This window comes from Phaethon aethereus, assembly GCF_964289735.1.
Source record: "Phaethon aethereus genome assembly, chromosome: 4".
In the NCBI taxonomy this organism is placed as follows: domain Eukaryota; kingdom Metazoa; phylum Chordata; class Aves; order Phaethontiformes; family Phaethontidae; genus Phaethon; species Phaethon aethereus.
The window spans coordinates 55,795,856-55,817,744 of record NC_138578.1 but is presented as its reverse complement, the minus strand read 5'-3'; the positions used below and the strand labels follow the sequence as shown (position 1 = coordinate 55,817,744).

Genomic DNA, 21,889 nt, shown 5'->3' with positions numbered 1-21,889 from the left:
TTAAAAGGCTGAGAAACCTTACTCGCAGCTGTAGCAGCTTAAAACCGCAGAAAACAAATGTACTATCTACTGTCTTTTAATCTATCTTTAAATTACTATGCAACACAAACTGAAACGTAATGAAACGCCATCAGCATTGTTAAAAGAATTACCTGTGAAGAGACATGCCCGGAGGAGAAGTTTCAGGCAAGTAATCCACTAATGGTGACCAGCAACCTCCAGTAGGTGGAAAAGGTAGAGGCTCTCCTTGGTTGTGCTCCATCACCTTCAACCGCCAGTTTGAATACAGAGGCATTGAATCACCTAACACAATAGATAATTAAACCAGAAAAGTAGTTTCTGTATTATATCGTCTTCTAAAATATATTTTCAAATTCTTGAAAAGCTGAGATTGGGGGGGGGGAGGGGCGATGACACGGGGGGACGGGACTAACCATAAACAGTAGTAGTAGGACACAGTTTGAAAAAAAAAAAAAAAGTCGTTATTTCTTTCAGCATAAGGACAATTCTACTGAAGCCATGCACATAACAGAGCAAGATTTTGTTGAATAGGTTCATAAAAAAAAATGGATGCACACAGGGAACATGGATGCACTTAAGGAAAAAAAGGCAAACTGATCTAATACAATTTCCTTGAATTTCAAACCTCATGTCAGATAGGGAGTTAAGGCCAGGTCCCAAGATCATACTGAATTAATTTTGAATAGCTGCATTTCATTATAGGCTAAGGATGTATTTCTCAAGAGCATCTCTTCATAGGTCTTGCTAGCAAAAACCCACCAGATGAAACACGTCAGCTATTTGGTATGACAGTATACTGTGTTACACATCCATAACATTTTTCTGTTTTAAAATGAGATGTCTTGGACTTCAGAACAATCAGTTAAAGCTAGAAACAAGTAAGGAGACTGCCTCAACAGTTCAGTGTTTCAGTGATTCTACCAGTTGTGCTTTTGGAAGTATAGCTGCAGAAGTTTCAGAAGTTCCCACAGGTATCAGCTCGTCACCAGCTTCTTAGCTGGAAGTGACAAACTTCTTACTGATGGAACACGTGAATTATCAGCTGCCTCAGGATACTCGCTATTGCTATCACAAATAGGAAACAAAGATGAAAATGACCACAACTATGATACTGGACATCACCCATCCAAGCAGTAATAAACACACTGGATGCCCAGGAGGCCCACCAATCCGTTATTGACCCAAAGTTTTGCAGATCTGCATCAGTATGCCCAGCCTTTACAAGCAGCTCTGTAGAGGACATTATGTTCCACTTTCTTGAAAGAGGCAATACGAACCACGTATTCACTCCAACCTTTACAGTCTGCACAGAATCAGTCATTAAGGGGTACATAGGGAGATCCTCATGGACTCTCTTGCTTCAACACAGCATGGGACACCCTAGGTTCCATACTGACATGCAGTGCTCAAAACACAGAAATTTACACCCTGTTGTTCAGTAGCACAAGAAAGATAAGGAAAAGGCAGTACTCTATCATGTGCTGTACCATACTCAAACAACTTAACTGGTAGCAAACACAACTGTCAATAAAAAAAATTGAGTGAAACCTAAGAAGATAGTCTGTGGTAACACTATAATAATCTGGATCAGACTAAAATATATCTGATAATCCCATGCAGAGTTGAAGTACAAAGTAATTTTAATTACTAATAGCTTGTTAGCTGAAACGAGTTTCAGTCAAATGCATACTCTGACAAAGCATAGAGCACCCACTAATGTAAAGCATCATTTACTTTCTGATCACCATCCTCATTTTTGCCTAGTTACATGACCTGTTTAGCTTTCCTTAGCATTGTCACGATGATTTTATATCTTAGGCACTGGTACAAAAGTAGCCACGGTTAAGAAGATTCCATTAAAGAAAAGCCTCCAAAAGTATATGGAGTTTCAGGAGAAATTTCTACCCCTTTCCTTACCTCTGCACCTCAGAAAAAACAGACCACAGACCACAAAAATTAACCCAAAACACATTTTCAAAACAGGCTTGAAAATTAGAGGTACACAATAAGATCCTTTTTCCCTGCTATATTTTCCTTTGCTACGACTTCTCGGAAAGTTTTGTACCTTCCCCCCACCCCACCCCCCCCGCCCCAGGCCATGGATTGCTATCATTTAAAAGAACAATTACTTCTAATTTTTCAATTTTTTTTTAACTTCTTTTCCATCATCTTTCTCCTCATTCATCTCATCTTCCTCATGTTAATCTCTGTCTTGCTGCTTCTGCCTATCTTTGGTGTTGGTACTGGCAAAGAAAATGAGTAAAACTGCTTCAACTTGGGAAGATGTTCACAACTCATTCCAGAGCACAAGGGAAGGAAAGAAAGTGTATTATCTTCACTGCATATTCTATTGCAATCAAATGTATGCTACACTTCAATAGCAGTACTAAGGCTGAATTTAAAACAAAACAAAACATATTTTTAATAGGTTCATGCAAAAACCACTGACAATGCCTATTTCCTCATGTTCCCACAACCTTCAGCAAAACTATTAACTTGTGAAAATTTTGTTTTCTACCCATAGAAATATTTTAAAATAAAAATATTACTTTTTTCCTCTTCATATGATCCTCCAGAGCTGCTGCTGTAGCGAGATTCTAGTCTGTGGTGCTGGCGGTTTAAGTTACTGTTCAACCCGCTGTAGATGTCTAGATGTATGTAACTGTAGGAACAAATAAAGCAGCACTAGTAACTTACATTCTGTGACAAAGATTAATCAGGGTCTCTCAGTAAAACTGTAGTTCAAAGCTAAGTGTTATGCAAAAATATTTAATCTTACAAGGACAATCAATATGATGTCAGCTTTCAACACACAGATACTGTTGATTTCCAGTGAGCTAGGAAACCAATTGCAAATTGGCTACATGACTAAACTAGTAACATTTGCCCTTAACGTATCCATACCCATCTGCAGTGTAATTTCTCTTATGTAGACATATACAATCCAGTGTAATAGTAGCTAATTTAGGCATCAATAACAATATTGCTATGGCAATAAAAAGCCTGGCCTGGATTAGTCCCTTAATTTATTCAGTTTCCTCTACAGCTTTTTGAGTTCAAATTACAATTGAGGCTGCTACTGTTAATCCCAAATAGTATTCCAGTTCTGTTGCTTAAAACTTATAAAACTTACAGTCATGTATCTCCTGCAATGTAGACATATCTGGAGCCATTGAGATGCAAGTATTTATAGGACCTACTGGAAATTCCTGTAATTCAACTAAAAACTGCTCTTTGAGGAGATACTTACTTCTCTTCAATATTGTCTTTTATATGTTTACTGTCAGGGTTGCCATCTGTAGGAGCTACCATTGTATTGCTACTAGAAGTGGTACCTGCGAATTATGGACAAAGAAAAAGATTGGTCAATAAAAAAGAGAAGCAGCCTTAAGCACTACACAAAGACCCTTATTTATTTGTCCATGCCAAGAGCCCTAACCAGGTTTACACTACAGGTACTGGAACAAGTACAAACTGAGCTGTAGAAATTACTTTCACATGCAAGAAAAAATTGTTGTTTAGACTAAAAGATTCTGAGCTGCTACCATAACTTCACTAGCTGGAAAAAAATCAAAAGAATCCATTCCAGGAATCTCCAAGTCTCTAAGGTAAATTAAGTAGAAAGGCTTAGTTTTGAAACAGGATCTACAGACCTATTTCTTTCTTTCCTGTATGCTATACCTCATAGTGATCTGTAAAATGTAGTTGGACTTGGTATGCAGTTAATTCAAACCACAAGCAGACTAGGCATTAAAACCTAACAGCCTACATAGAAGCTTGTATCAATTTCTTTTTTTAAGAGAAAGCTGCAAGCATCACACAGAATAGATGACCACAATTGGAAATAATTTTGCACCCTCTCCACAGATCTTGCTGCTCTCAATCACACTTAAGTGCAAGAGTCCCATAATTTTTTGTCATACTTTTTAAAGACTTTGATGAACAAGTGCCAATGTATCCACCTTGTGATCCAGATAACCCCTATATGATAGCTCCAGGCTGCTTCATAACATTGACAGCTTTGCAGCACAAAAGCTAAGTCCTTGCTTAGATACCCTCCCATCCATGTCTTTTGTGGCTCACTTTGAAAGATGTTTCACCAAAACCAGACAGCTTTTCTCCACATTTCTCAGCATGTTTTTGGATTGAAGCATAAGGTAGACACTTTTTATATTTTCAGTGTTGTTGTTTTTTGACAACTCATCTATTGTTAATTGTTAATTATTTCTAAATAAAGTATCCTGAGTAAGTGTACTTAAATCCTCTTGAATAAATTCCTACAGACGCAGCTTGTGTCTATAACAGGACTTAAAATATAACAACTTACATAGATTTAAAATTATATGTATTTTCCCAGTTGTTTGACTGAATTGACAGAAAAGTGATATAGTGAGGGTAAACAGTGCAAGATCTGAACTCATATATTAATACAAACCTCTTCCTTGTGAACCTATCAGATGTTCTTTAATAAGAATTCTGGCTACAACAAAAACTGCCGATCTTGTCAAACAAATTTATTTTTAGAAACAGAACATTGTACTCCTATTGAATATGGACAGATGAATGCCAACATTAGCACTCATTGATAATAGCATGTTTATCATTGACAATAATGAAAGTTTATTAAAGTCTCACCTGAAGTGACAGAGGGGATTTTGTAACTGGAAGTAATGCGGTAATATGGTGGATTATCCATATGGGTGACTCCTGAACTGACAGGATCTGTAAGCTGAAGTTCACTCACCAGCTCCTCTAGTAGTTGCATTGTTTTATCTCTACCCAGATAAACAATAACTTTCTTTACCTGCCATCAAAAAAAACCAGTATATGTATGTGAAATAGTATGTATATAAATAAAATTCTTATTGCAGTGACTTGATTAAAAAAAACATAGGAAAATAAGAGATTTGAATACTGCAACTTGTTAGAATCAGTATCTAGCTGCTCTCAAGTGATGGTACCTGAAACTTACTCCAGTTCTAAAAGCAAACAAAATTGTTTTCACAGCTGTCAACAGCAGCAAGCATCGGAAACATATCAGAAGAGTAAAAAAGTAAGTCTTCTGTGTTCAATGACACTTATTTAAGAACCAAAATATTTTCTTAACAAAGGTTTTAGCAACACCCGAGATCAACACTGGAGCAAAATTATTCTGATATAATTTCTTTTTGATATTTCACAGTTGTGTTCTATACTATTTCTTTTCCAGCAGGTATCATATTTTTTCTCATGCTGTTCTGCAGTGCTCTCACATATGCTTTGACAAAAAACTGGTTTTGAGGGGGCTTGGAGTATGGGGTTTTTTTGTTCTAATATTTGGTCATGTGAGAATAATCAGACTGTCCCTACATGGCATGACAGGTGTTTTATTTTACTATATTATCTGTCTGCATTTTAGGACTATCCTAAATTATGGTATGGGAAAAAGCTAATTCCCAAAATGCTTGAGGCCTTTATATACTCTGATAAGAACAAACACCTAACTACATTTATTAAGCATATAGCAATTAAGGATTCTCTACCACATCTTACTCTAGCAAAATAATCCTGGTCACTGCTAAGCAGCAGCAGATGGTTGGTAGTCAGTGATTACTCTAGACATCAATAAATATGATATAATAATATCATAATTTTTCTTCTGACATTTTCTTGAGTCATTACTGCTCAATGATTTATTTCCAGCCTTCTGAGAGAACTCAAAGATGAACAGTGAGCAAGTAATCCAGGGTGTTTGACTCGTGCAATTACTTTGTCACCTTGTTCAAACCATACACGTGAAGATTTTGGGCTGCAATGTTAAGCTAGATTTCCTGATTTGCAATGAAAGGACTGCTGAACAATGAAGAACTTAAGTTGTCCTTACTAAGAACTTCATAATATTATAGGTCCTGATGGTTTACTTCATATCTAGCTTTTTGGACTATTAGCAAAAGCTGTAATAATTTTCTAATGAAAATATTACTTATGGGACTATCTTAATTCTTCTTAATGAACAGAGACCAACTGCTGCAGTAGATTTGCATTTTATGATGGAAAGGAGTTGACAAAGGAATGAAAAAATTCTAAGACAGATGTAGACATTTTAATAAGTCTTCTCTGTTTTTTATAATTTACTCACTAAATAAGGTCTATGGTCGACCTAGTATACCCTGAATTTTGACAACTTGTAACTGGTAAGATGGCTAGTGGACTGTTTCAGACTTAAGACCCTGAGTAAATTGCAATAGTTAAGTTGTCTTAAGGAAGCCTCGGCTATCTTTAAGGTGCAATATCCTTTCCGGTTTATTTCCTTTCTCAAGCCTATCCCATGAATGCTGGGTTTAACTGAAACCGATACTGGAATTTTGACACAGATGTGCAAAGTAACTCAAACAAAAGAGCTGAATTTGATTTGTTCATAGTATTCGTTGTCACAAAAGATGGGGTGACACCATTATGTGGCTGGAGATTTTGATACTAGCAATCCTACCTGACATTTTTTTGTTTGGTCATCTTTGCTGCTAGACACACAATTAATCTTTATAATATCAATAGCACTAAGGAGAGACGTATCACATACTCACATAAGGCAAAAGGCTGGGTTCACTGTTCACTCCACAGATACTGATCAAGAAGTGTAAAATTATTTTCAGATTCTTTGGCCAGCTATCTGCCAAAGTAGTCCAGACATTTTCTATCTCTGACCAAGCCACTTCATCACCATACTAGAAAACAAAATAAATATCTCTCCTGAAAACTCCAGTAGAAAACACTGTATTTGAAAGTGATCTGTATTGACCAAGTGGGCCAGGCTCTAGAAAAAGGAGACATAAATCCTGTAAGAAGCTGTTGCCTTTTCAACATTCCAGAACGAAGCTTTCACATATCTTCATTTTTATAAACACATTCTGGAAATAACTTTTTTCTATTATTGCTACAAAAATATAAAAATATATCTAAACATACTTGTACATATATTGTAATTATACATAATATATATTTTTAAGCATTATGTAAGCATAGAAATATTTATTTATATGTGAATTTATTTCCATTTTCATATATTTATTTACATGTAAATAAAAAGAGCTATCTAAATTTAACAGAGACCCATGCTCCCAGTTGCTGGCAATCCTGAATAAAATTCCATGGACCACAGGCTGCCAAGAGTTTTTTATTTGTAGCTTAAAACATGATCTCTCATCAGTAGGATTCAAAGATATCAAGAATATCAGGAGAACTGCATGTGACTCAGGTTTACCCTTTGCTGGGTGAGGAACTGGCTGGATGGCCGAGCCCAGAGAGTCGTGGTGAACGGTGTTAAATCTGGCTGGCGGCCGGTCACAAGCGGTGTTCCCCAGGGCTTGGTTCTGGGGCCGGTCTTGTTCAATATCTTTATTGATGATCTGGATGAGGGAATCGAGTGCTCCCTCAGTAAGTTTGCAGATGACACCAAGTTGGGTGGGAGTGTTGATCTGCTGGAGGGTAGGAGGGCTCTGCAGAGGGATCTGGACAGGCTGGATCGATGGGCAGATGTCAACTGGATGAGGTTTAATAAGGCCAAGTGCCGGGTCTTGCACTTTGGCCACAACAACCCCACGCAACGCTACAGGCTTGGGGAGGAGTGGCTGGAGAGCTGCCCGGCGGAAAGGGACCTGGGGGTGCTGGTTGACAGCCGGTTGAACATGAGCTGGCAGTGTGCCCAGGTGGCCAAGAAGGCCAACAACGTCCTGGCCTGTATCAGAAATAGTGTGGCCAGCAGGAGCAGGGAAGTGATCGTGCCCCTGTACTTGGCACTGGTGAGGCCGCACCTTGAATCCAAACCATTGGATTGGGCCCCTCACTACAAGAAGGATGTTGAGGTGCTGGAGCGTGTCCAGAGAAGCGCAACGAAGCTGGTGAGGGGTCTGGAGCACAAGTCTTATGAGGAGTGGCTGAGGGAACTGGGGTTGTTCAGTCTGGAGAAGAGGAGGCTGAGGGGAGACCTTATCGCTCTCTACAACTACCTGAAAGGGGGTTGTGGTGAGGTGGGCGTTGGCCTCTTCTCCCAAGTAACTAGCGATAGGACAAGAGGAAATGGCCTCAAGTTGCGCCAGGGGAGGTTTAGATTGGATATTAGGAAAAATTTCTTCACTGAGAGGGTGGTCAGGCATTGGAACAGGCTGCCCAGGGAGGTGATGGAGTCACCATCTCTGGAAGTGTTCAAAAAACGTGTGGATGTGGCACTTCGGGACATGGTTTAGGGGACATGGTGGCGCTGGATTAATGGTTGGACTTGATGATCTTGAAGGTCCTTTCCAACCTAGTGATTCTGTGTGATTCTGCGTGTGACCAATACTTTTTCTCTGTTGGAAGTAGCTATCACAGGAAGGAGGAGGGTCTATCAGTCTCTGGCAACAAGATCAGTTCCAAAACTCCACTCTGAGATCATAGGTATACAGGCGACTTGGTATAAACTATCCAACTAGACATCTACATTGCAAAGCAACAGTTATATACTGTTACTATGTATAACAATTACTGTAACATTTATATGACATATTACGTATTTCTCGTAATACCTCAAAACTATATGGTATAGTTTGGGTATACATAAGCAACTCAGCAAATATGAACAATGACTCTTGAAAGTTTGGTAACACAGTATCTCTGAACAGTATTTTCTTGCACCCTAAACAAAACAATCCTCTGGAACAAGATGGAGCACTTAAGTAATTAGTTTTACCTTTGCAGTCATATACATTAGATTGTTCAGAACCATAGCTGTAGCCTGTGGTGATCCCCAGCCTTCTCCTCGTAGCCATCGTCTACTGTTCACCATTATTTCTCTGTCTTTCAAAGAATCTTCTTCATCTTCATCTTGCCGACGAATGGTTGGCAAAGGTTTCAAGTCTACCAACTCAATATTGTTCATCCATGGCAGCAGATAATGCAGCATCACCTGTCTCCCAGCTGGGTGAGCCGTTTGGATTCTCTGACTTACTTCTGTCATTCAAAAATTAGGTACATACATGAATTGCAAATCAATAATGAGAATTGTTTTGGTAATAACAACAACCGCGACCCAGTAGACCATACCGATATAAAGTGATGCTGATACAGACGTAACTTTTTGTTTAGCTGACTAGCGACATTTCATAATGATAAAGTCTGCAGTCTTCAGTACAGCTAACTGAAGACACTACTGACAAACAGTATGTTGAAGAAACCACCTTAGTATACACATACATATATATTCCTCCAAATGGAGCAGGGAACTGAAAACCCACAGCACGTAAAAATGTACCAACTTTGGCAAAAAAGCACTTAAAATTTTTTCTTCCTCATATTAGTCCTAGTAGTTGTTTTTTTTAATTGATGTGAGAAGTCTTTATTCTGCAATTGTTTAAAAATGCTGTGGAATAATATTTTAAGCAATCTACAGTAAATAAGAAAACACGAAAGAACAATAGAAGAATAATTTTAAAACACAGTTGCAAATTATTTCTCTAACATGATTTTTCATGCCTATTAGAAAGTCAGTAGAAGTATCTTTGATTCATGTTGTTTACTCTTGAATATATTTCAAATACAAGCAAAAATTCACTCCATGAATTCCATTTTTTCCACTCATTATTATGATGCTACCTTGTTGTCCTGATTTTAGTGAATTACATATAAACTAATTATTGAAAAATAAGAATTACACATTTTGCAAAATGCTTTTGACCCGATGAAGTTTTTTGTTTTATTTTAAAACCATACCTGAGAAGACAGCAAGTGTTAGTTCAGGATAAGTCCTTGCTAATTCTTCTGACAGTTGATAATACGACACAGAATACAGATGTGGTAAAGGAGAAGGCTGACCCAAAACCCCATCCGTCCGCTGAACCTCCAGTTTATGAGCATAACGGAACATCTTTGGTTCCAAGATCTACAACAGTAATGTTCAAAATTTGAAGCTAAGCATAGAGCTACAATGGAAATCTTTAAATAAAATCACCTTTTAAGTTCATGTATCCACTCTCATTTAATGTTTCCTATCTATGCAGACCTCCATACATCTACAGTATTCACCAACACTGTGGTAATTCCATACAAAACTAGCTAAGACTCACTCTACTTGAGTTTCCAGCAATAAATTTCAGAAATCTGCTGTCACAAAATACCGTATTGAACAAATTTCTCTATAACACCATGTGAAATAATGTTGAACACTTGTATTCCCAAACAATATCAATTTCTGCTCATCTATAAGACATGGATAGGAGCAACATAATCTTTGGTGTATCAGAGACGCAGCAGGAGGCTAAAGCAGTTTGATATTTCAAAAGTCAGTTTTGGCCAATCTTAAGCAGTGGTGTTCCCTTGAGAAGAAAGATGGGGTTGGAAGGGAGGGTGCCGTGAATGCTGACAGATCAAGAGGGGTGTGACTTCAGTGGGGACTTTACTGTTGAATTTAGCTGACAACAATAAACTTTGAAAAAGCTTCCAAGACTGGTGGTCTAAGCCACAAGCAGCACAGACCTATTTATTTATTTTTAAATGCTAATACTGCTTGTAAGATTAAGCTTATGCCTAAATGACCTCGGAAAGGAATATACAAAAGTAAATTAAATAGCTAACAGGATTTTCACTATCATCTTTCCACACAGATGAAAATCAGAAAACTGACTGCTACCTACCCCAGGAGACAGAGTAAAGGGACAGGAAGCAATATACTTGTCTCTGAGGTGCTTTTGGACAAACAGAGCTATATATCACTCTGTTTCAGGGCCAAACCAGAAGAATCTTGATTTAGGTTTTGCCTCTAGAAAAAGCAGGTATTCTGAAAATAGAAGTCTTGAGTGCTTAGTTCATGAAAACAGATACACTTCCGCTGAAGTCTACTTGTGCCTAACTATGTACTAAAATAGAGAAGAAAAATAACAACCTCAACCCATTGTATTTCATTACTGAATGGACAATCAAATAGTAACTTTTTTTTTTTAAATGCACAGGATGATTCTTATTTTAAAAGAAAAAAATACAAATGAAAATTAGCTTACAAACCTGTAATAGTTGCATAGCAACTTCATAGATAGCCCTAGTAGAATCAGCTGCTTTAAATAGTATCAGATTCAGGAGGGTCACTGTATCACACTGGTAATCCCTAGGAAAAAATTGCAAGTGTGAAGTAAGTAAAATTGCATTTGCCTTTTTAAAATTTGAATTTATTGAAGTTTAATTTACAGGGGATATGTTATGGGATAACGTAACATTTTGAGAAGTTTCTCTAGTAACACATACAGACAAACAGGGGTGATCTTTTCTCTTTAGTAGAGGAAAAAACCCAGTTTTACATGAAAGCACACTTTTAAAATGAAAGTTTAAAGTTTTGAAAAACACTGTAGTACCTGTTTTGGAACACGCTGGCTATGGCTTTAAAACAGCCAGCTGCTACCCGCTTGGAACCTGTGTAACACCGGTCTACAGCCCAGTACATGAGGTTACTCTGGTCAGGGTTGAGTTCCAAGAGCAGCATGACTGCCTCACAGCCTAGCTGGTGAACCTGTATTCCAGAAAAGAACCAGTATATATTTATAAATATAGAAAGAAGAAAAAAAAAAAAAAAACTTACAAAAATGGCATGAAATAGGGAAATAGATATTTAATAGAAAAAAACACCTAAACTGCAATACACAAAATTTGTTCTGTCTGAAAACAGTGAGACCACAGCTCAAAATAACAACAGGTAATTCTATCAAACTGTTTAACGTTCAACTTGCACACACAGTTATAAATGATTGAAACAAATAACTAGATAACTAGATAACTGACTTTTTTTTCCCCTCAGTTCCAAGGCTACCTTGAGCTATTTACTATTTTTGCTTGTCTTACTACAAGCTGAACACTGACCTGAAAGCATCAGAATCAGAAAAGCACTTAAACATCTGCAGGAATTCCAATGGGATACAACGGATAGATCCATGTGGAGACTTGCACGTTGTTTTGAATGAAAGTAGCCCACTGGGAGCTGTATTTTTACATAGTCATTGTATTAGTGCAATGGAGGCCCTACTTTTAAATCTAAAGCTTGCCTTACTGTTTAGGTGTAAAGCTTGGTCTTCGTAACTCCACAGGACCCCCAATGGACCCTACAGTCTCACAAGATTTCATCCTCAAAATCTTGTCTCCGTTAAATTTCTAAAAGATCTGCTTATTACTACAACTTAACCTAGCTGATTAATTTATAAACAATACACACAATGTGTCACTCCTTGCTCCTTCCCCTTCCATTCTGTTTTGTCCATTCTCAGACTGCAATTAGAGACTGCATTCCTCAGCAGGGAGAATATACGTACGAAGGAGAGTGCAAAAATATGTGCTACTGAAACTTTAGAGTTTCTAAGGCATTTAGGCAAATCTAACTGCAAAGCTCATTCAAGCATATGTCGAAGGCACTGATAATTGCAAACCAATGTTGATATTGCCTGTGTTACCTTTTTATCTTGTGAATCCAAAATATTATCCAGCCATTTGTATAAATAGCCATCAGATGACAGCCCGACGTTATCTGCAACAGGGCCACAACACAGTACAGCAGACATAGCCTTTAGAAAGTAATTGAAAAACACTACATTTTAATAACTCAGATCCAGGAAGTACTTTTACCAAGTCCATTAATATATCAGAAAACTAACTTGTATTCAGTCAAGGGAGGAACACTAAGGCTGATAAACTCTTTAACCTCTTATTCAAGAAATTATCAAACCATATTTTTCTCAGCTCCCAAATACAAGGAATTGTCAATACTGAAATGCTGACATATGCAAGAATTAATATTACAGTTTGATTGTTAATGTACTTTTACATGAAAGCTTTTCTCCTTGGGCAACTGAGGACTAAAGTCACAGGAAGTGAACATTTAGTAGTAATTTTAAGAAATTCCTATAGCAAGTGGAAAAAGCTGAACTGTCATAAATATGGGGTTGTTTGGCCTGCAGAAGAGGAGGCTCAGGGGAGACTTATCGCTCTCTACAACCACCTGAAAGGAGGTTGCAGCGAGGTGGGTGTTGGTCTCTTCTCCCAAGTAACAAGGGACAAGACAAGAGGAAATGGCCTCAAACCCTGCACCAGGGCAGGTTTAGACTGGGTATTAGGAAAAATTTCTTCCCCAAAAGGTTTGTCAAGCACTGGGTCAGGCTGCCCCAGGAAGTGGTTGAGTCACCATCCCTAGAGGCATTTAAAAGATGTGTGGATGTGATAATTAGGCAAACGGTTTAGTGGTGGACTTGGCAGTTCTAGGTTAACAGTTGAACTTGATGATCTTAAAGGTCTTTTCCAACCTAAACGATTCTGTGATTCTAAGAAATACACATGTAGGGAGAAGAGAAAAAGAACTAAGTCATGAATGGCAACAAGGATGTGAAAACCACATAAAAAAGCCCAAATGTTAAATTTGCATTAGAAAAGTCAACATGATAATCTATTCCCAAAATTCAAAAAGTGCTAAAATACCTTTAATGCACAGTATTGGTGTCTGTTTATTCGCATGTTCCTATCACTGTATCTGTCCAGGGGAGTAAACATGATACTAAAAGGACCTGCCCAATGACTGAACAACATAAATAGGCTGTGGCGTAGACTCTGCTGTGGAAAGACACTTCTTCTCTGGTGTACTGTAAGAAAAGCACACAGACAGACACACTCCTTTTGTCATTCTTTAAAATAAAGTACATGAAACAGAAACGGACCCAAACAATGAAAAATCAATGTAAAGAGACATTATTTCAACATTCTAATAGCTGGAAACAGTTTTATTACTGTACTCTTTAATGCCACTAGTGTACAAGAATAAGCTATTTATTAGAGAATTTAAATGCACTGCCAAACAACAAGACTTGCTAAATAAGAAAATTAATTGTATGCCTCCAAACAGTACCAAAAAATCCCTCTTAAAAACTCATGCTGCTAGAGGTATACTAAAAACTGATGGCATAAATTATTTTTATGAAAGTATTTTGAAACTTCAGGTAAAAAGTGGATTTTTGTTTAGTGTTTGTTTGTTCTTGGTTTTTTACATTTTTTTTAATGTACTGCATATTAAATAGAGTCATCAGAAATTATTAAAACGCTTTTACATACCTGGAACATTTTGAATGATATTTGCCACTAAGGCACTAAAATGGCATCGGATATCTTTCAACGTATCAGAATCCTTTTCATTTTCTGCTTCCAGGAGTTGTCTTGTTAGATCAACATACTCAAGTAAAGTGTTGTTGAGGGAATGTGTTTCATTATCAAGGCCACCACTTGCACTTAAAAATTAAATAAAATAAAATAATCAAATAGTATGATAAATACATACAACGATTTTTGAAAACAATCCTTTTTTTTTCTCTTTTATAAAAACCTACAACCTCATCATTGCAAGTATTTAATTCTAAGTAATTTCTTCACCCAGCTTCTATTTCAGTGTTAAATAAAAAGCCCCAGTGAAAGCAAACTAATCATCAAGCCTCGCTATCAGAAGTCAGTCATCCTTCCACAGAATTAGTTCCTAAGGGACAAGTCTTAAAAATAATAATAAAACTCCCCAAACAACCAATTCCACCCCCCCTCGCCAAACTATGCAGTTTCTATACCAGAAAAAATTACTACTATTTGACTATAGACATCTGTATTACATACTGATTTTTGGGAGTAGTCAAGCTGTTCGTGACATACTATTGACTATTATCAGATGAAAGCAATTTATTCATTTCATATATTCATTGCCCATCTTCATTGCTTTAGCATCTGACTAGATGTCTGTACTGAACTAAATTAGGAGATTAAAGAGGGCATGTGATTCAAACCTGCCCTCCTTTGAAAAACAATTTTTAGAAGGGCAATTCCTTTCCTCTCAGCTCCCTCCACCATCATTGCACATTTGTACTGAAGACAAAAAAAACCATGCCTTGCACACCAAAGGCAAGATGAGGAGGCTTATAGTAGGCCTTAAAAGCTTGCTAGCTTCCACCAGAGTCAGACTGGTCTCAGACAGAAAGGCTGACAAAATTCCAGAGTGCAGACTGTGGTTAGGAGGTGTTTTACATACGGTAACTAACCACCAGTAAGTACCTTAAAAGATAAGAAAGGAGAGTACGATTTTAACAGCTGCCGAAAAATCAGCGTGTCGAAAGGAAGAAAGGCATTTCAGCAATGCTTGAGGCAACATTCTGAAACGTTACTGTAGTAGCTTGCTTAAAGATTGAGAATTTCACATTCATTATATTGCTAAGGTTGACAAATGTCTAACAGTGGGAGGACATTAGCCTAACCATCTCCTAGCTTACTTGCTCTTACACAATTCCACCTGCATAGAAAAAATTTCTAAGAGACTTTGTCCTGGTTTTGGCTAGGGTAGAGTTACTTTTCTCCCTGATAGCTGGTATAGTGCTGTGTTTTGGATTTGGGATGAAAATGTTTTATTACTGATGCTTTTAGTTGTTGCTAAGCAGTCAAGAATTTTTCAGCTTCCCATGCTCTGGCCTGCCAGCGAGAAGGCTGGGGGTGCGCGGGATAGCTGGGAGGGGACACAGCCAGGACAGCTGACCCAAACTGGCCAAAGGATGTTCCACACCATATAACCTCATGGCCAGTATATAAACTGGGGGAGTTGGCCAGGGAGGCGCTGCAGCTTGGGAACGTACTGGGCATCGGTCAGAGGGTGGTGAGCTGTGCATCACTTGTTTTGTATATTATTTTATTGTTATTCTTGGGGGTTTTTTTCTGTCCTATTAAACTGTCTTTATCCCAACCCACAAGTTCCACCTTTTTTCTGATTCTCTGCCCCACCCTGCTGGGTGGGGATGAGTGAATGGCTTTGTGGTCGTTTTAGCTACCTGCTGGGTTAAAGCACAACAGACTTGTACAACATATGACAGAATTGTAAGTCTTCCTTCAAAGTGTCCCTACACAAGTAGGGTAAATTGAGAGGAAAAAACCAACCCCGTTAACATTCTGCTTCCCTCAGAAAGAAAAAGGTCCAGTATTAATGAGTAGTAGCCTTCGCTGCATAGGACATGCAGACTAGCATCAAAACTCCAGGTGAGCAAGAATTCCAGACTGATCACAAAATAGCTGTAACTTGCGTTTTCTGATTTGTGTAACTGGTGCGATGTTTGAGCACAAACAAACAAGAAGAAACATGACACACTGCCTGCTCAAAGCAATGTCCCAGGGGATAGTAGCGTTTTAAATAAAATACAGATCATAGTGACAAAGAGCATGGGGGAAGGAGGGATTAGAAAGCCAGCAAAATTCCAAGTTTGATAGAATCATGTCTATTTATTTAGTGGTATACTAAAACTCACTGAAGAATTTTGCATTCTTTTTATACTGGGTCATAAGAATACTAGTGACTTAATTCAGAAGCATAAACAACATCTCATCAGCGCTGCCCCTACCTGTGACTAATGACACCAGCATCTGCCAACAGTTCAAATATTCGTACTAGTTGTACTCGTAAAATATCTCGACGCCTGCGCCGTTTCATGTTCTATTCAACAGAGGAAACACAAAAACTAAGTATAAAACCAGTGTGGCATACAAAAGCATTATTATATCTGTACTACAACTGGCATCAATTACCAGGGGTGCTAACCTTGTAAGACGAGTTACTAAAATGGGTTTTATCAGTCTCCTGTCACAAAGTGCAACATATAAATCAATTAAGCAGAAATGCCAATCTTTCTACATATTTGCATACAAGACTGAAAAAACACACTACAGCCAAGTAACATTTTGAAACAGAAGTGATGTTCCTTTCCGTCATCTGACTTTAATTACAAATTCATTACAAATAAGAATATGACAGTTACCACAAAAAATACTGAGTAATCATCTCTGAGTTTGTGTTTGAGACAGTAGAAATCAATTGAGTGTGTCTGTATCTTAGGTACAATTAATTGTGGGCATGTTACTGATGATACAACAAAGTAACAACTATGTAAAACTATGCTTAGGTGAAAGGAAATAAAAGAATGTGGAAAAGGTTACAGTGATTTTTTTTTTTCATCATCTGAAACAAAACTTCTTTGATGCAGGAAACAATACAGAGCTCAAAACAAACACAAAGCTCTTCTAATGTAAATACCTCACAATCATTAAAAAAAGTAACATCTCACCTTTTTATCTGGTATACTGACAGTTTTTAGTGCAGAAATTAAAGAACTAACATTTCTTTACTAGCATTTCTGAGAAGATAGTTAAAACTCTGTACTGAATACAGTGGAAAACATCTAATTACCTCTGGCCTTCTTTCAAGTGCTTCCTTAATTATAGGATGTAATTCTTCTATTAGTTCCCTGAATTAAAATAAAAGAATTAAAAGGATAAAAACAACCATTAAATTAACATCTGAACTGAAAGATGCTTCAGAGCAACTAGTGTTACAAGTTAAAACACCCTCAGGTTTTTCTTCTTTACCTGTAGCTTTCTGAAATAAATCAGCATTTAAAAGAGATGTTTCCTAGAAAGATATTTTCCTTATTTAAAGACAGACTACCAAATGGAAGTCTCAATAATTACCACTAAATTTGCATTCACCAAGTATTATGACATCTTTCTACCGCAGATGATTTTCATTTATTTTCATATTCAGGGTTTAACAAAGCCTTATAGTGCAAATAGATACTACTAGAAAAGAAAAAAAAAAAAGATGTTGGCAGCTTATCATACAATGCTCTTTCAGTTGTCATGATGCATTTAGTTGTTAATAGGATTGTTTCTTTAAGGCCAATAATGCTATGCTGACAGAAGTCAGACTGTCTCTATGAAAACTGAAAAGCAACGTGCTGTGACGCTGCAGTTACATTCCCTATTTGTTCTGAAGCTCTACAGTCTTTATTTCTACTCAGTACCTTCTGCCAAACTCAGACTCTCCAAAAAGGGGGCAGGTAAGGGAGAAGGAGATCAGTAGTATGGATCTAGGCAGACAAAATACTAAGGTAAAAACATATTGGTTTTACTTTAATATTTGTTAACATTATGCAGAGCTGCAATGGTGAAGGGTGGTCTACAGTTAGCATCTGGTACGAGTACACACATTAGACAGAGGAAAAATGCTGGTCATCAGAAACAAAATATAAAATTCAGAATAAAGAAACCAGATGACTGATGAGAATCAGATATATTTTAAGTTTTCTAAATGTATTGTTTCTAATTTAGAAAACAAGGATTTCTGGTGAAATCCTTTCTGAAAGCATTTTCTAGACTAGTAGAGACCAATTATGATTTTACTTGTTTAAAACTCAAGTAGATCTTCAGGGTCACAGGATAAAGTCTTGCTTTACTCATGGTAGGAGAGTAAAGTCAGATAAGGTATTAAAAAAACCTGAAGATTATCAAAGGAGTATAACAGATTACTGCAACTGAGGACTTGGCATTATGATTTCAAATATATCTTTGGCTCCTCATCTGCCATAATATGGGACACAAGTGACTGAAGAGAAGCAGCATCTCATTCAAAACCAAGAACGTTAGCGATCCCTGGTTTCTTCTGCAGAAGCAGAGTTGGTTGCTATAGCTTGGTACAACTTCATAACTCTCCATTATAAGAGGTTGGCTGCTGTCAGAGAACACCTGATACTGAGCACGGGCCTTGCAGGAAGTTTTCTTCCTCTCTGATGTTCTCCTTCTTCATCAATCCTCCATAAAGAGACAGTTGTCAGTTGAGGACAGTGGCATAGAGATGAATTTTGAAACTCAGGGTTTCCTGGCATTGCCTTTTCACCTCAGTGGATTTGTATTACACATTGACAGTGCAGTACATTAGGATCTGAAGAAAAGTTAATTGCAGTTGAGGTAGGAATGCCATGATGGCTAGATAGATCATTTGGAATTCAAAACGTATACAAAGACTTGTCACAATAGGGTAACCAAAAGTTTTGGATTATGAGCTGAATCCAAGTATGTTGAACTCGATGCATGAAATTAAATTGACAGAGAAAGTGACTTGGCACAGATTTAATTCTGCTGCAGTAGATCACATGTACCAGCGCCCAAACTGATCCACATGGACTTGTCATCGGTACAATGTATGAGAAAGGTGTATTAGTTATGAAGTTACAGGAAGGTTACTCAGAAAAAAGGGAGAAGGATGCTCCACAAATAAGCTTCAGCACTAGTCAGAAAAGAGTTGTAACTGCTATTTTTTTCAGCTTGATCCAAAAATCTCTTTTTAATACAGTTAACATGATAACTCCTACACACAAAGAGCTCAGAAACATACATTTGTTGGCAATAAGAATAAGAAGAGTTTAGTAACTCTTACAAACTTGATTATACTTAACATTTCAAATGTTAATAGTCCAGACAGCCTGTTCTTTCATACAAGGGCAGCCTTTAATATCAATAAAAGGCAGCTGTTTATTCTTTTGACTAACTTCTTTTTCTTTATGCAGGCATGACCTCTACATAAAATTGTTTCAACCTCTAACAATCTTTATCACACCACTAAATGCTAGAAAAGACAATGGTAATCAGTTTTCACAGCTTTTTTTAAATTCTTAAAAGAAAAAAAAAAAGCAAACCTTTTTTTCTGAGCTCTGATTCCCCAGCTTTGTAATCAGTTAACACAAAAACAGAAGAAACACAACAGTTACCTAAAAGCTCCTGGGTTGGTCCTGCCAAGTCCCAGAACAAGGGATTCTGTAATTTCCATGCTCTCAGAGCGCATCATTGGAACTATGTGCTTAAACAGGGAGGAAGGGGATGGAATGCCAATGATCTAAGAAAACAGAATGAAGTAGTTACCAAACAATCAGGTGGTATGACATTAAAACATCTCCTGTAATTCACCGATGAGTGACTTAAAATGATAAAAATGAAAATTTTCTTCTTTGACATGGAAAAAGACTTTCTGAAATAGTAAAGCAGTATTAACTACTTCTCCATTTACTACTTGTAAAATTGCATTTTTATTGTCAGATGACAATGAATGCCTCAACAGGATAAACACATGCTTTGCACGTTTAGTGTATCTCTCCTTTTTAGGGAGCAGAAGCAGACTTCCAGTGTCCAACTCCTTAGACGCCATTGTGGCTCTCAAAGAGAACAAAACTTTCAGTCTACAGTTTTGCAGATTTAGGGAAAGGATCTTGGTAACAAAAAAGCAGAACAGGCTGCTTCTGCCAAAATTCTCCTGCATAGTCTATGAATTATCTTCACCTCTACTGTACCTTCTACAGGAAGCCAAAAAGGAGAAGGAAAAAAAAGAAGCAAAGCAGCAGCAAAAAAAAATTTTAAATCTGCAGGTGATATGAAGCAAGGCAGACAAAAAACTGACTGTGGTTGTGAAAAATATAACAAGATAATATCATGCCTGAATAGGTCACTGCTTCAGTTACTGAAGTGAGAGGCTATTTGCTCAGAATTGCAGAAGTCTACTGATAGCAAAAAAAAACCTTAATGGTAAACAAAACATTTCCTCATTACCACTAGATAAGACTTTGAGATTGGGTTAACGTTTTCATGACACAATTAGATTTGGCCTTAAAAAACACAAGCAGAAAAGCCTCTAGAGCATGGATTGGGAGCAGCAAACTGAAACACTATCCTAAAAAGTGAACAAATGTAAATGAAAGACAAACGTATACTAAAAGATGTTTTCAGACAAATTACAGCAGTTTCTTAGAATCACGACGATTATTATAAGCCTCAGGTGTTTCTAATTCCAGTAACATGTAGACTTATTTACAACAAGCATTAGAAGAACCTACTCTTGAATCAATGCTATAACCACTGTCAGGAGTAGACGCCAGCGTCTCAGGAGGGGAACATCTCACAGAGCCTGTGGAGGTGGAGGAGTTCGAAGAAGATGCTGCACTGCAGCAAAGAATCAGGTAGTTTCTCCAGAGCCCAATATAGGAGTCACTGCTTGTAGTAGTATTCACTTTCTTTGCATTGATAGGGCTGCTATTAAAAAAAAAAAAAAAAAAAAGGAGGGTGTGTGTGGGGAGAAAAGTTCAGTATAGTAAATAAAGCTAACGAGGTTTCACTTTGTTCTTCTACTGAATTTATTTTTCAGTTATATACATGCCACTTGTTCCAAAACTGTTAACATGGTAAACTTTGAATACATTGTTCAGCATAGATCTGTACATCAACAGCATATGCTTTTACAGCCCGATCTGTTGAATGACAACATGACCTAAGGCATGAATTAATTAATCTTTACAACAGATAACATTTTTCCAGATAGAACTGCTGTAATTTTTTGTTATATAAAGCTGAATTAAACCCACAGAAAATATTAACAGTTCATATGTAACCTCACTGAAACATAACAACATTACAATGATGATAACTCTTGAAAGAATACTCTATATAATATATTGCATTTACTTACTTTATATCCACTTGCGGTGACAGCAGTTGGAGTCTGGTATAAGCAAATGTCCAAGCATAGCTTACAGCTGTTGGGCAGTGCTTTGGAAGATTTTCTTGTTTCATAAAACTGGAAAGGCTTATAATCCATGGATCTTGGCCTTGAGTCACATGTGCAAATATCCATATATGTGATGGACTGACCACATCAAACTGGTGGCTGATTGGGGAGGAATTCCAGTCAGCCAAAGTTTGTAAATCTATTGAACTGGGACAGTACAGTAAAGTAGTCTGTGTGCATAAAAAAGGAGAACAAGGCAATATTTAATATCCATGTATATTAAGTAACAATCTTTTCATTGTTAAATATCTAATAAAACATCAGTGTCAAAACCACATTTGGAATAGATAAAACACATTACTTAATTTATGGTTTTTTTACAGAAGTTCCTAGTGTGGACAGTCACATAAACATGCTGTTTGAGAAGGAACAGGATATTAGGAAATAGTAAATTACAGAAAAAGGCCCTTTCACTCATGAAGACTTAATTTTTCC

The 21,889-nt window shown here is 37.2% G+C and overlaps 1 protein-coding gene across 1 annotated transcript in view; it reads right to left on the bottom strand.

Annotated features, from left to right (window-relative positions):
- The window catches only part of FRYL (FRY like transcription coactivator), a 99,025-nt gene that overhangs the window by 40,470 nt on the left and 36,666 nt on the right, over positions 1 to 21,889 (bottom strand). Inside the window, exons 20-36 of the mRNA XM_081999457.1 lie at positions 21,356 to 21,624; positions 20,727 to 20,922; positions 19,611 to 19,735; positions 17,255 to 17,312; positions 16,413 to 16,504; positions 14,107 to 14,279; positions 13,480 to 13,640; positions 12,462 to 12,572; positions 11,376 to 11,530; positions 11,032 to 11,131; positions 9,745 to 9,913; positions 8,726 to 8,985; positions 6,585 to 6,725; positions 4,657 to 4,825; positions 3,272 to 3,356; positions 2,571 to 2,683; positions 153 to 303 (exon numbers count right to left, since the gene is read on the bottom strand). Of these exons, the coding sequence (XP_081855583.1) occupies positions 153 to 303; positions 2,571 to 2,683; positions 3,272 to 3,356; positions 4,657 to 4,825; positions 6,585 to 6,725; positions 8,726 to 8,985; positions 9,745 to 9,913; positions 11,032 to 11,131; positions 11,376 to 11,530; positions 12,462 to 12,572; positions 13,480 to 13,640; positions 14,107 to 14,279; positions 16,413 to 16,504; positions 17,255 to 17,312; positions 19,611 to 19,735; positions 20,727 to 20,922; positions 21,356 to 21,624 (2,528 nt within the window). The remainder of the gene's footprint in view (positions 1 to 152; positions 304 to 2,570; positions 2,684 to 3,271; positions 3,357 to 4,656; positions 4,826 to 6,584; positions 6,726 to 8,725; positions 8,986 to 9,744; positions 9,914 to 11,031; positions 11,132 to 11,375; positions 11,531 to 12,461; positions 12,573 to 13,479; positions 13,641 to 14,106; positions 14,280 to 16,412; positions 16,505 to 17,254; positions 17,313 to 19,610; positions 19,736 to 20,726; positions 20,923 to 21,355; positions 21,625 to 21,889) is intronic.